Below are 15,632 nucleotides of genomic sequence, written 5' to 3' on the forward strand. Positions count from 1 at the left end.
GCAGGCTTCTTCTGGTATTGGAGGGTAGACGGGGAGAGGGCGTGCCACATAAGGACTTTTGGGGTAGTGGAGTAACCAATCAATTATATTTATTGAGAGCTTCTTGTGTGCAGAGCACTGTACTAAACACTTGGGAAAGTACAATAGAACAGAATTAGAAAACACGTTCCCTGCCCATGATGAGTCTAGAGGGTGGTACAGAGGGTGATTTCTGGGGAGCAAAGTAACCCCTAGGAGGGGATCAGGGCAGGCAAAAAGGGTCACCCCGGAACCGTTTCTTATCCTCAAACTGAATTCGGCCAGTTCTCACTTCAGGTCAGAATTTTGGGCACTTGTGATCTGGGCGAAGGTTTCTCTTTACCCCCCATCCTCCTCCATGCCCCCTCCCTGGTGGCCAGATTTGGGCCCCAAGATCCGTGTCCCCCACAGGAAGGGGAATCGGCTCACTGTCACCTGCCCGGCATAAGGGAGAAAGGGGTTTCCCGCACCCCCAGTTCTAAACACACATCATTTAGGGGATGGACCTCCCGGTTGTGGGAGGGAATCGCTGAATGGGCGACTGTGGGTGAGGGAGGAAGCCAAAGTCAGATGGCACATTCTGACCCCTCGTGGCTGTCGCCTCTCATGGCAATTGAGGGAGACCGAGGCAGCCGGGGGAGAGGAAAGGAAAGGATGGAAAACAGAATCAATCGTATTTGACCTTTTACTGCATGCAGAATACCATACTAAGCACTTTGGACTACAGAGTTGGCATTCATTCAGTTACTGAGTGCTTACTGTGTGCACAGCATTGTACTAGAGAAGCAGCGTGGCTCAGTGGAAAGAGCACGGGCTTTGGAGTCAGGGCTCATGAGTTCGAATCCCAGCTCTGCCACTTGTCGGCTGTGTGACTGTGGGCAAGTCACTTAACTTCTCTGGGCCTCAGTTCCCTCATCTGTAAAATGGGTATTAAGACTGTGAGCCCCACGTGGGACAACCTGATTCCCCTATGTCTACCCCAGCACTTAGAACAGTGCTCGGCACATAGTAAGCGCTTAACAAATACCAACATTATTACTAAGCACTTGGGAGAGCACAATATGACAATAAACACTTTCCCGGCCCATAGCGAGCTTACAGTCTAGAAGGCCGTCCTCTTCCAAGCGCTTAGTACAAAGCTCCGCACATAGTACGAGCTCAATAAATACTATTGTTGAATGGATCGACTGCAGGGGCGATGAGGTGGAAAACTAGAGTCCAACCCCACCCTGGACCCTTAAAGATCCTGGACGAAGGCCACGATTCACCGGGCGGTGTCCTGGGACCCAAGAGTCCCCGGCCCCGGTCCACGGCACCCACAACCTCAGCTTCTCCATCTGCGCAATGGGGCCGTGCCGCTCTGCCGCTCTCCGGATCTCTCCTTTGGGCGAACCTGTGGTGAGCTGCGTCTCCCGGGATCCGAGTAGCCGGGATGGGAAGCTGATCGTCTGGAGGCAAGGCAAGGTGGTCCCGAGAGGGTTCTCTGGGGTAGGTGGATGGAACGGGAGGAGGCCGGAGCCGGTGGGGTGATGGCGGGCTGACAGATGAGGTGGGGGCGGCGGCTGCCGGGGTGGGTGAGGAAACCATGGCAGCGGCCGACATACTCAGAGGCTTGAGCGATGCCAGGAGAGAGGGCGTGACCCGGAGTATCTGCAGTGTGGTCCTTCCCCCTCCAGCTGACGCCCCCCAAAGTCATCCCACTCCCTCACCACACACCTCCAAGCACACTCGGTAAACTGTGTGGAGACTGTCAGGCTCCTGGGCTACCGAGCATTATTATTATTACTATCATCATCAACTGTGGATGACCTTGGGCAAGCCACTTCCCTTCCCTGAGCCTCAGTTACCTCATCTGTAAAATGGGGATTAAGATTGAGCCCCATGTGGGACAGGGATCGTGTCCAACCCTATTGGCTTGTATCCTCCCAGTGGTTAGTACAGTGCCGGGTACACAGTAAGCACTGAACAAACACTACGATTGCCGTACTGGTTAAACGTTTACTACGTGCCGAGCGCTGGGGTAGATACAAGATAACTGTTGTACTTGCCCGACGCGCTTAGTCTGATGCTCTGTACAGAATAAGAGCTCAGATACCACTGATTGATTGGCTTTGTACAGGGCTCTGCACACAGTAAGGGCTCAATAAATACGATTGAATGAACGACTGATGATAATCAGGGTGGACGCAGGCTCTGCCTCACACGGCTGAATCCCCATTTTACAGGAGACTGAAGCACAGAGATGTGAAGTGACTTGCCCAGAGGCGCACAGCAGGGAAGCGGTGGAGGCGGAATTAGAATCCAGGGCCTCTGACCCTACTAGGCCCCCGCTGCTCCTCAGAGGTGAAGCCTCCTCCAGGGCAGAGCTCAGGGTGTCTTTGCCCTGCTGCCCCTGCTTTTTCCGTGCCCACCATTCGCCCCAACCCTTGCCATTCAGCCCCCACCCCCATCCTGCATCCAAGCACTAATCAGTCCCTCCCAGTTCTCCTTCTCAGCTACGGACCTCCCTCGCACCAACCCCTTCAACAGACGGCAGTGTAGACACCCCCCCAGCCACTGCACAAGCTGCTCTAAGTCCAGTAGGAAGCTCCGGCGAGGGAGGAGAGAAACTGGTTCGCAAATGAGCCTTGAAAGAGGAAAACTCAATTGAGAAGTGCCCTTTTGCCAGTCATGGCCGAATAACTGCTTGCCTAGTTTACACCAGGGTCAGGGAGAACAGAAAAACATAAACAATGCCTGCCTGGGTCATCAATAATAACTACAGTACAGTGCTGGATACACAGCAGACACTCAAAGCACTTAGGAGAATACAAGTTAGTAGACATAATCCCTCCCTTCAAGAAGCTTAGTCTACTCATATCGAGCACCGTACTGAGCACTTGAAGAGTCCAACAGAGATAGTAGACATGATCCTTGCCCTCAAGAAAAGCAGAGTGGCCTAACAGAAGCAGAGCAGGTCCTGGGAGTCGAAAGGACATGCGTTCTAATCCAGGATCCACCACTTGTCTGCTGTCTGACCTCGGGCAGGTTACTTCACTCCCCTGGGCCTCAGTTACCTCAACCGTAAAATGGGGATTGCGAGCCCCACGTGGACATGGACTGTGTCCAAACTGATTAGCTTTTATCTATCCCAGTGCTCTACCCCCCCAATGCAAAGCACTTAAATACCACTAAAAAAAAGGAGCAGGAGCTGACAGGTCATGGAGGAGAATTCACAGAGAAGAGGAAGGAAAAGGGACATAAAAGAGAGCTGGTAATAATGTTGGTATTTGTTAAGCGCTTACTATGTGCAGAGCACTGTTCTAAGCGTTGGGGTAAACAGAGGGGAATCAGGTTGTCCCACGTGGGGCTCACAATCTTAATCCCCATTTTACAGATGAGGGAACTGAGGCACAGAGAAGTTAAGTGACTTGCCCACAGTCACACAGCTGACAAGTGGCAGAGCTGGGATTTGAACTCATGAGCCCTGACTCCAAAGCCTGTGCTCTTTCCACTGCGCCACGGGCACCCAACCTATGGGGGAGATGGACTTGTTTCTATCCCAGAGCTTAGAACAGTGTCTGGCACATAGTAAGTGCTTAATAAATACCATAAAAAATTAGGAGTAAAGAAAGGGGATGTACAACAGCTGGTACCTACAAAACAGGGTATGAAGACCCCTTCGCAAGTGGTACTGGGACAGCAATCTCAGTAACAGAACCTGGGGGGCCTCACCTGGGCTCTCCCAGCCCACCGTATTTCAGCCTTGTACTCAGTTGCTTCCTGAGTATTAGGGTGCGTGCTAAGAGGTCCCCAAGTTGCCACGATTTTAGCTCTTCCAGGCCTCACCCTTGAGGCAATGAGGATGCTGCAGACTCAGTGGTCGGGATGAGTCCTGGGTATAGGTAAGCCTGCTGTGTGACGTTAGGCACATAGTTTTCTTCATCCGTAAAAAGGGGATTCCAAACACGGCCTAGTAGATAGAGCCTGAGTGTCAAAAGGCCCTGGGTTTTAATCCTGGCCCTGCCCTTGAGCGCTGTGGGAACCTGGCCAAGTCACTTCACTCCTCTGGGCCTCAATTACCTCATCTATAAAAGGGGGATTAAGTCTGCGAGCCCAATGTAGGACATGGACTGAGTCCAACCCGATTTGCTTGTGTATCTACACGTCTCCCCCCGCTCTCAGAGCACATAGTAGTGTCTGGCACACAGTAAGTGCTTAACGAGTGCCACAATTAATATACTTAGACTGTGAGGCCCATGTAGGATAGGAACTATTCCGCTGATTATCCGGAATCTATCCCAGCATTTAGCACATATTAAGTGCTTAGCAAAGGCCACCATTAATATTCCGGCCTCTCCCCACCCTCAGCTCACTCCAGGAGCTGGAAGGATTGTGACAACCTTGCCACCACTTTGCCCATGGGCCCAGAAAGCCTCCCTCTCCACCAGAGACCTAAAACTACCCAATCCCCACAAACCTGAACCCAGACAGTGAAGCTGTAATTTTCATTCTGGAGACCAGCTGTGTTTTTGAATCCTCTTTTCATCAGGTGATTTAGAACTAGCTCCAAACACCACCCACACACCTATAATAAAATGGAGTTTATCCCTTCTGCTCATTCCTGCTGTCGGAGATCATGTGACTGGTGGAATTTAGGTCAGCATCTTCACGGCCGGAAGGGGAGAACCTGGTCGGGGGTGGGGTTGGGGGGTAAGGAGAGAATCACCTCTTCCGAGGTATCGCTAGCTGAGCCCTGTAGCACCCCTCTGCTGTTTCCCCGGCCTTCCAACCAAGGGAGGCGCAGTGGATAGAGCACAGGCCTGGGAGTCTGAAGGACCCGGGTTCTAATACTGGTTCCGCCCCTCGACTGCTGTGACACCTTGGGCAAATCACTTCTCTGTGACTCAGTTATCTCATCTATCAAATGGGGATTAAAACTGTGTGGGATGTGGACTGCCCAACTTGATTACCCTGTATCTACCCCAGTGCTTAGTACAGCGCTGGACACATAGTATGCACTTCAATACCATAGGGGGTAAAAAAACAAAAACAGATCTTCCCAATCACAGCAGGTTGGTAGGTAACAGAATCTAAATATTACTCCATTGGCTCAGAAAGCATATATTCCTTTTCCCCTTCCAGTGAGGAATTTAGAGATGGGAGAATCTGACTCCACAGGCAGCACTGCAATGAACCCATGATTTCCTTAATATTTCACACATTGGCCCCTTCCTCTCCAGCTTTACAACCACTATTATGGTTCAAACCCTAAAATCCATTTGGCTGGATTACTGGAAGTCTCTTCCTAGATTTCCTTGCTTCTAGTCTCTCAAACAAAGGGAGTAGGTTAACTGACACCCCTCCTCTAACAAACTTCCACTTGCTGAGGACTAAAAAAATCCGTTCCAAGGTTACAGCCCACACCAGGCACCACTTGTGCCTTCCTGCTCTCTCACCCTACTGTAAATCCCACCGCAAGGTAGAAAACCCGGGTGCAGAAACCTGGGCAGAAGTTGGCTCTTCCCATTTAAAGCCTCTCTCTACGCAAAAGCTGGTGAAGTGAAATTGTATTCTCTTCTGTTCGGAAGCCAGCCGTTAACTGCTCTTCGGGTTTTGAGAGGTTTCCAGGGAAGAAAATCTGGAAACAACTGGATAGTAAGCTTCTTGTAGGGAGGGGCGTGGCTACTAACTCTGTGGCATCGGGCTCTGCCAGGCGCTTAGGACAGTGTTCTGCACCCAGGAAGTGCTCCATGAACAGTATCGATTGATTTGAGGAATTGAAGCGCTCACCTGTCGTTTCACTCCGAGTTGCTTCTCCTTGTCCTCTTCCCCTCAGACATCTTTCTTCCAAGGTGGACAGATGATGGGTCAGAGAAGCAGCGCAGCCTAATGGATAGAACATGGGCCTGGGAGTCAGAAGGACCTGGGTCTAACCTCAGCTCCACCACTTACCTTCTGTGTGACCTTGGGCAAGGCGCTTCGCTCCTCTGGGCCTTGGCTACCTCTTCTGTGAAATGGGGATTAAAAGACTGTGAGCCCCATGTGGAACAAGGACTGTGCCCAGCCTGATTAGCTTGAATCTACCCCGGCGCTTAGTAGAGTGCCTGGGACATAGTAAACGCTTAACAAATATCGTAAAAAAAAAGTTTCCATTACATTCGCCTCTGATATCAAGAGGGGAGAAGCTCTTTTTGAGCAAACCTTCTGGAAGGAATGAGAAGGGAGGAGGAGAGAGAGAGAAAACAGCAAACCTTCACCAACACCACACAACAAAGGACAGCCAATCTGTGTGCCCAAAGTGTCTGGGACTGCGAGGCGGGTAACATATCTACTAACTCTGCAATACTGTCCTCTCCCAAGCGCTTAATACAGTGCTCTGCACACAGTAAGGGCTCAATAAAAACCACTGATAATGATGACTAACAAATATCTGCCTCTGCTATTCTTCAGAAGAGACTATTTTATGAAGGGTAGGAAAAGTCACAAGATCTTGACAGAATTTTTTTTTAAAGCCACATGAATCAGGACAAAGTACTAAGGTTTGCAGCTATTTTATTTACAAGTATACATTTAACACAATGAAAGAAACACTGATATTCAAGCCTAGTTAAGAGTAGTGTAACAATATGTCTCATTTGGATGATTACATTATTTTAACCAACTACACTGAAAAATTAATGCCAGTAAAATTATTGGTCATAATATTAAGAAATACAATATATAAATTGAAAATATGATTGCTTAAAATTTGAAAATGGAAGTGAAGCCATTTGGACAGAAGTCAGAGTTTAACATAATCTGAAGGGGGAGGGAAGGAAGGAGAAAAAAAAAAAAAAAAGAGAGGGGGGCTCTGACCCAAACTGATCTCTTTCAGGTTAACAGAAGAAAAGAAGCATAGTTTATCTTAAAGGATAATGGGGTCATTTGCTTCTTCAGTTAGACTAGATTCCCAGTGTCCTCAGGTTTTGCGGTGGAATTACATTACTGAGCATGAAGACTTCCCTTGTGAAGCTGACCCGTCGATTTTTTCTGCCTCCAAAATTATCCTCCTGAACACATCAACAGCTGTCTGGAAAAGAGAGGGAAAAGCAGCAGCTCAAACCATCAGCTTTTTAGGCAAAACACACAATCAGAAACTATGTGATTTGTTGACATGACATTTTGCTCTGAAACCAAGACGCCTCCCTCCCTACCCCACCTTTCAAAAATCTGCATCTTGGGGATGAAAGAACTTGCCCCTTCCCAACAATGCACCAGGTCTCTTGCTTGCAGGATGTACTCAATAAATACCAGATTGCTCCATGCCCACCCAACAATGCAGCCTGGAGTCACCTGACAACCTGCCGGCTGTGCCAGAGTTCTGCCCAAGATTAGGACTCTGACAGGACTCTAGCATCCTCCTGATTTTCCCTCTAGCCTACTGGATTCTTGGCATTTCAGGCTAAAACTGATGGGAGACTCAAGAGGGGCTTCCCAGATAAAGTATTTTTCTTAACTGAACTTTTACGAGGAGAAAAGTTACCAGCTGTGGACAATGTTTAAAGAAAAAAGCAAAGACTTAAATATTTTTTGCTCCGATGCCGGCCCCACTCCACTTGGCTCCCGGTCTTAATTCCCATTTTACAGATGAGAGAACTGAGGCTCAGGGAAGTTAAGTGACTTGCCCAAGGTCACACACAGCAGACAAGTGGCAGAGCCAGTATTAGAACTCAGGTCCTTCTGACTCCCAGGCCCGTGCTCTATCCTTCAGACCACGCTGTTTCTCCTCACCAAAATCCAGAGCACAAACACCTCCCTGGGAGAAACCCTGCCGATATTTCCTGGGCAATGAAATCTTCAGAATCAAAGAAACACAGACCCCTCTCACTCTTCTGTACGAGGAGATGGTCTTCAGCTGGGCTGAAACTCTGCTCTCTTACCTGAGTGGCTTATGAGCTCTTTGACGGATGAAGCAAATGGAGTAATGAGGCCATTCATTACAGCTTAGGTTTCCTTCCAGTTTCACTTGCCCATGGTCTTAGTGAATGTTAGGGCTTGTTTCCAATATTTCCAGCTTGGAGTCTTTTCTTAGAATTACCAGGTACCTGGGACCCAGCCCAACTGGGCTACAACCACGTAACATGGTGGAAGGCCCCCCTGCCATCCCTTTCCAAAGGATATCTGTCCCAGGCTCCAGGCAGGTCTGTATTTTTTTTTTATTTAAATGGTATTTGTCAAGTGCTTACTATGTGCCAGGCACTATACTAAGTGCATGAATATATAGATACAAGCTAATCAGATTGGATACAGTCCACATTCTATGTGGGGCTCCCAGTCTTAATCCCCATTTTACAGCTGAAGGAACTGAGGCCCAGAGAATGAAGTGACTTGCCCAAAGTATCTCAGCAGACAAGTGGCAGAGTCAGGATCAGAAGCCAGGTCCTCTGACCCCTCGGCCTGGCTCCTTTCACTAACTTCCACACTCCTTCCCTAACTTCAGTTTATCTCAGAAAGACAGCCATTTCCCCTTTTCTGCAAAATCTTCTGAGATGCACTCCAATGTCTCAACCCCAACCTTACTGGGCTTCATTGAGCTCACGCCTTTTTTTAAGCTAAAGTGTCAAACACAGAATGTCAGGAGCTGCAACAAAAATGCAGAGGGCCCAGGTATTTGGGCCACTTGGTCGCTAATTTTATCCATGAACATCCTTTGTGGGAAACTGTCTGAATCGCAGGCTGCTCAATATCTCTGTACAGAATGATGAGTTCAAAGTGGTGATTTCGCTGGCAGGCCTTTATGCTTCAACACTACAACCAGAATTTTTGCTGAGTGCCTTTCTGATTTTAAATGGTATCTGTTAAGCGCTTACTATGCGCCAGCCACTGAACTAAGCACTGTTGCCCAACTGCGCTCCATAGAAACCAGCACAATTTTGGAAGAGGGTGAAGACTTCCAGCTGCTAGGTGAGAATCGATAAACCAAGTTAATGAGATGCTCCCCAAAGATAAACCCACAAAGTACAAATCCAAAGAGAAGTAGTCTGGCTTAGTGAAAACAGCCCGGGCTTTGGAGTCTGCTGTGGGATCCTGGCAAATCACTTTGCCTCTCTGGGCCTCGGTTACCTCATCAGTAAAATGGGGAGTAAGTCTATGAGGCCCAGACTCTCCATTTCCTCTCTCGCTCTTCCTCAGGCCTAGAACTACCACCAAGCTGCCCCTTGTCCTTCCTTCAGAGTTTGTCCTAGATCCACCTGCTCCCCAAAACTCTTCTTCTCATCCTAAAGGGCTCCGGCTGGTTAATACAGATAGTAAAAACCACAGTAACACAAAATGCAAAGGAATGGAAAAATCAAGACTCATGTGGGCTCGGATGGTGTGATTTTTAAAACATTTAACAGGGCGCTCATCTGACTGGGAAATCCTGGGTGCTTTGATGTTCCATTTTCAATAAACCGATTTAGGTGTGACTTAGGTTTCACTGTTTTCTTGACGGTTGGCCATTATCAAGGTTGTCACTTGCATTCTGTATACCCTTAGGTGTTGCTGGTCTCCCTCACTCAACTGAATGCTCTTTCAAAGCGGGGATCGTTACAGACGACAAATTTTCAAAATTCGCCTACGTATCTGCCCTAGTTCAGCAAACCCGTTGCTCAGCTGGCCTTCCACTGGAATCAAGCAGTTTCAGAGCATTCAAGTGCAATCTGTATATTTAGGACCAAATGGAGTCTGCGGGGCTCAGTAACAAATAGGGAGGTCTTTGAGAAAGTCAGTGTTCTCCACAGATTAGTTACAATGACCCATTTTCTCTTGCAAGCCAAACCAATGGGTATCAGGATTTAATTGGCCTGAGATTATCTAACAGGCTTGCCAAGCAAGGTTGCTTCCTGCAGAGATAAGATCACGGGGCAGCTAGCACAGATTTTTCTATTTCCCACATTTAATTATCACCTGGGGAACAAGTCTGCAATGAAAATGGACTTACAGTGCATAAAACACAGACTTCCTTTCTTAAAAAAAAGGGAAAGGAAGTTTCGCTTGAGAAATCATGGTGGGAGAATGTGTTTTAAAATCTTTAGACAACCCTCAATGAATTTAGATACACAAAGCAGTTAACTCTCATACTAAGCATCGATTCTCACCGGCAGTTTCATATTGCAGAAAGCCTCGTCGTTGTGGCCCAAGCCAGTACGGCCTCCAACATACAATCATTGTCATTTGCATTCCAAGCTGCCATTACTTCAGTAACTGCTCCTTATGAGCATCTGTCCGTAGAACACCAGTTCTTCATTCTTTTGGGTTAATGGCAACTGACTTTTTTCTTTTTTTTAAATTCAGCCTCTGATTGAGTCTGCCTGATGGAGCTTTTCTAAAATAATATTTGTTAAGCACTTTCTATTTGCCAAGTGCTTAGCTAAGCACTGGGGGTAGACACGAGTTAATGAGGTTGGACATAATCCCGAGTCCCACGTGGGTCTAGAGGAGAGAGAAGTGACTCGCCTAAGGTCACACAGCAGGTCTTTTGACTTACAGGTCCAGGCTCCACCCTCTAGGCTGCGTTGGGCTGCTGGTTGGCAGGTGGGCTTCCCTACCTCTGTTGCCCTCCAGCAAATCACAGCCACACTGCACTATCTGAAAGTGTACCTTTTTTAAAAAATGGTATTTGTTAAGTGCTTACTACGGGCCAGGCACTGTTCTAAGCTCTCGGGTAGATACAAGGTGATCAGGTTGGACAGTCTCTGCCACGCGTAGAATGCACAGTCTTAATCCCTATTTTACAGAGGAGGAAACTGAGGCACAGGGAAGTGAAGTGACTGGCCCAAAGTCACACACAGCAAAGAAGTGGCGGAGCTGGGATTAGAACCCTGGTCCTTCTGACTCCCAGGGCTGTACTCTATCCTATATCCACTTGGTTGCTTGGGAGCAGTCCACTCAGCTTTCCTCCCCAGGCTGGGGCAGACTGCCTCCTCACTTCAGTGCTCGCTTACAGCTTGTCTGGATTCTGATGGGGATTACACCTTCATTTCATGGTCAACCGATCAAGCAATTCATGGTCTTTATGGAGTGCTTACTATGTGCACAGCACTGAATTAAACGCTTGGGAGGAGACAATATAATTAGCAGACACGGTTGATCCCTGCCCTTAATGAGTTTCCAGTCTATGATCCATGTGAATCTCTCTGGTAAAGCTCCAAAATCTAACGGTGCTCTCGCCTGGACATATACAACGCTGGGCCCTTCTGCCACCCTGTAGCTTTGAAGCCTTCTGCTTGATTTTCCTCACGCTTTCTCGGCTGGACACCCCGGCCCGGAGAGCAGAGTTTTGGGCCAGGATTTAATCCCAGACAGCGGGGAAAAGGGTCTCGGATCGTGAGTAGGGTTTTCTTGGAATTGGCTAGAATAGGACCGGTGTCTCCTTCGGTCATGCGATGTAAAAAGCTATTTGGTAAAACCGGAAGTCTTGGGCACCTTTGCTTCACCCCTTGGGGAATGGGCGGGGGTAAATATATAAAACTATGTTGTAAATGTTATAAATTATTGTTGGGGTCTCCCTCTAAATTGTAAGCAAGTTGTGGGCAGGGAACGTGTCTACTAACACTGTTCTACTGTACTTCCTCAAGAGGCTTAGCAGAGTGCTCTACACACGGTAAGCGCTCAATAAATACCATTGATTGATCGGGTAGGCAAAGCGCCATGAATCCTAAAAAACTCGGTGTTGGCTTCCAGGGCCTAGGCCGACTGATGGCACCTTCACTTTGTAACATCGCTGAGTGGAGGCCTTGACTTGGTTTCCCTCACCCCTCCTCCACCTGAGCCTCATTAAGGCTGAGGGATCACCTGTTCACAGTTGACTGGGTAGAGCAACCTGTCGGATCAAATGCCAACTCCATTTTAATTTCCGACTGAATTACGGATGGGAGAGTCCACCTGATGGCCTCTTATTAAATTCTTTTAGCCACGATCAGAGGAGCCCGAGGTAACAATCAGAAGTGGAACAGAGGAGCGCTGTGGCCTAGTAGAAAGAGCCCAGACCTGGAAGTCAGAAGGAGCTGGGTTCTAATCCCTGCTCCGCCACTTGCCTGCTGGCAATTTACCTCACTTCTCTGGGCCTCAGATCCCTCATTTGTCAAATAGGGATTAAGACAGTGAAAGCGATGGGATTTTGTCCGCTCTGGGCTGGGCCGCAGAGTTGGCTTTAATTCATTCATTCATTCGCATTTACTGAGCACCTAGTGTGTGCAGAGCACTAAGCGCTTTTAGAAAGAAGCCTAAAGCACTTCCTGAGTTCTGTTCCTTAGCATCCCATAGCTCATCAAATGCATACTGAAGCGCTTGAATGGTCTTTGCGGATAGGTAGACAAAATCTCTGCGTGAGGAGCGAAAACGCCGAGATACATTTCAGATTACACACCCCGAGTTACGATGGAGTGTAATGTAAACCGGCTATACAGAAGGCCCAAGTTTGGCAGTGATTGCACCAGTGGAATTTTACAACTCACGACATCAAAAACTTTTGGAAACACATCAAAGGGCTTTAAAAATACCAAGCACTTCATCTTCCTCTCCCCACCCAGGACTGACTTGATAGGCACTCAACCCCTAATTGCATCCTTAGTTCCCTCGGTTTCTGGCTGGGGGAAGACGTGCATATAAAACCAACATATGCTTAAGGCATGCCAGGAAGTATAATGAAAGAATTCGGGAGCATTTAAAATATAAATACAAACTGCAGAGGCACTTCCTAGAACAATAAGCACTATATGAACACTGAAATGTTGCCAGTAGAGTCAAACAATACATTTTGTCAGGCTGAAGTTAGCCTGTGAGCCCCATGGGAGACGAGGACTGTGTCCTCCCTGAGTATCTTGCATCTCACCCCAGAGCTTAGTATAGTGCTTGGCACACACTAAGCGCTTAACTGCTACCAAAGTGAAGTGGGCCGAGCTCTTAAACTGCAATCATAAAGGCTTTGGGCTGTTTTCTACAAAGTGTGGTTGTGACCACTTTTTTCCCCTCCCCCCTTTTTTTAAAGACCACCCTTTTCCAAAACCATAATTACCTCTCATAATTACCCTACTCTTTATATATGGGTCATCTTGTAAGGAAGGCCTTTAAAGGCTTCTTTTGAAAAGGAGACATCTAGGGCCAGCTCCTGCCAGCATCAAGAGGAAATTTTTGAAGGAAAATCAAAAAGGAAAATCTGCAGAAGATGCCAGTCTGGGCCCGGGCTTTGCCGTGGGTAACCGCACAGGAGGCACCCACGTCATGTACGGTGGGGCTGTGCCAGTGAAGACGAGATCCAGGCTTTGGGAGCACATACTTGTCATAATAATTGGGGGCATTTATTAAGTTCCCAGAGGCCAAGCACTGTACTACGTTCTGGGGTAGATCCAAGATCATCAGGCCGGACACGATCCCTGTCCCACAGTCTAAGTAGGAGAGAGAACACAAATTGAATCCCCGTTCTACAGAGGAGGAAACTGAGGCTCAGAGAAGAGCAGTGACACACTGAAGTTCACATGGCAGGCGAGTGGTGGGGCTGGGATTAGAATCCAGATCCTCTGACTCCCAGGCCCGGGCTCTTTCCACTAAGCCATGCAGCTAGACTCTCCTCAGGTCTGTCTCAGGAAGCCTGCCATGGGCCTGGCTCGTCTCCCTGGCAGACACCCACAGAGACAGGTGGCAGGACCCATTCTTCTACTCTCAATCCGGACCCCCTTCCCTGGCCCACTGACTCTCAAGCAGGGGACTTCAAGCAGATTCTGGGTTTTAGGGCGGCAAAGGCAGTACGAGGAAGACGGGAGGGTGGCCGTTCAAAGACTCCCTGGCCAGCCTGGTGGCAGCTGCACCAGAAACCGCAAGTCCAAAGCGCACCCAAGCTTCTCCACACTGAGCTGGAGTGCCGGTTTCAAGCTCCCCTCAAGTTAGCTCCCCGGCAAGGTGGAGCTCACTGGAACCCCCCCGTCCAAGCCCAGGGAACCATCTCACCCCCTTCATCATGGCAGGCGGATTCGGGAAATGTTTTCAATCTGTCACGAGGTCATCCGGCTTGGCAAGGGAGTCTGAGAGCCAATGTGACTGATGGAGGGGCAAAACCAACAAAACCCAAGCGCCTGGGCAGTTGAAGTTTCGGAGCAAGCCTGGGTACTGCCCAAATCTGAAATCAGCCTCAGATCAAACTTGAGGCTCATCTGGAGGGACAACCTCCAAATTGCACGAAAGCCCCATCTGGACGCACTTTTGGAAATCCCGGAAGAATTATTCTGACCTGCAGTGTTGACTAAGGCCGCCGACTCCTGGAATGTTTCGGACATCCCAGACACTCTTAAACATTGTATACATTAACATAAACACCCTCTCAAGTTCTACAGCAAACGAGGACACGGTACTTCGTACTGTTTAACCGGAACTAGTACGACGGGTGCTCAATATGTATAAACTTCACCAGCTGTGAAATCTTCGAAAGAGGGCAAGTCTGAATTTATACACCCTCCCCGGATGTTGTCCTTTAGAGATGAGAAAACTACAACAGTTGAGTCCCTTGGCTTTCCCGAGACCAAAACACCGTGGCCCAGAGCAAATGAAACGTTCACTTTACTTCATGTCAGGTTCCTCTCGTGCTCTTTTTTGTTGAAGCTCAGCTCTAATGCCTTTGGGCCCCTAGGATGTCAGTCCCTGGAACTGGGTCTTGGCTCTGGGGAGGCAGGCTCAAGGTAATAATAATAATACTGTAATAACGATAACAATAATGATAATATAAGTGCTCACTATGTGCCAAGCACTGTACTAAGCGCTGGGGTGGATACAAACAAATCGGGTTGAACAGTCCACGTGGGGCTCAGTCTCAATTTACATTTTTCAGATAAGTTAACTGAGGTAACTCTGATAAGGTCACACAGCACACGTGGCAGAGCCGGGATTAGAACCCCTGGCCATGACTATATTTTCTCTGTCATGGCATCCAAACGCACTCCAGCGCAGGTGACCCTGCCTGTGGGTTGGAATGACCTACCTGATTTTCTTTTGCAGAAGATTCCAAAAATGCTGCATTCCAGGATTCTGCTAGGGCCTTCCCTTCTTCGTAACTGATCACCCTGTGGCAAAGGAATGATCAGAGCTGTGATTAAAGCGGCAGGAGCACCTTACTTTGAAAAAGGGACATCATCATCCACAATGGCTTTTTCAGCCCAACCAGCTCTCTGTACAGTTTTTGCCACTTCCCCCCAAATCAATCAACCATTCGTATTTATTGAGCACTTAGGGCATATGCAGAGCACTGCACTCGGCGCTGTGAGCAATGTCTGTGCTCAACATTTCTTACCTTGTCAAATACTTCTGGGGTTGGTGAAGTTCTATGACGCCGGAAAAGGAGCTACCCCTAGGCCAGTGTGAGGGGCCCCCGAAGAACCGTGAAAGGGCCCCTCCCTATAATACAGTGAAATTTCCCCAACTTCTGGTTTGGGAGTTAAAGCCAGCACACCTAGCATGGCAAGATTCTCTCACCATCGACTCCTTGCACACATTTTGCCTGGAACGCCCTCTTCTTCATATCCAACAGACCATCACACTCCCCACCTTCAAGGCTTATTAAAAATGCATCTCCTCCAAGAGGCTTTCCTCAACTAAGCCCTCATTTCCTCTCCTCCCACTCCCTT

The 15,632-nt window shown here is 48.4% G+C and overlaps 1 protein-coding gene across 1 annotated transcript in view; it reads right to left on the minus strand.

Moving 5' to 3' along the window:
- Positions 1-6,535: 6,535 nt before the first annotated feature.
- RHEB (Ras homolog, mTORC1 binding) overlaps positions 6,536-15,632 on the minus strand; it is a 50,190-nt gene continuing 41,093 nt past the window's right edge. The window contains exons 7-8 of the mRNA XM_029077823.1: positions 14,990-15,071; positions 6,536-7,069 (exon numbers count right to left, since the gene is read on the minus strand). Of these exons, the coding sequence (XP_028933656.1) occupies positions 6,977-7,069; positions 14,990-15,071 (175 nt within the window). The 3' untranslated portion in view covers positions 6,536-6,976. The remainder of the gene's footprint in view (positions 7,070-14,989; positions 15,072-15,632) is intronic.

The sequence above is a fragment of the Ornithorhynchus anatinus genome, chromosome 13, assembly GCF_004115215.2.
Source record: "Ornithorhynchus anatinus isolate Pmale09 chromosome 13, mOrnAna1.pri.v4, whole genome shotgun sequence".
Classification (NCBI taxonomy): Eukaryota; Metazoa; Chordata; class Mammalia; order Monotremata; family Ornithorhynchidae; genus Ornithorhynchus; species Ornithorhynchus anatinus.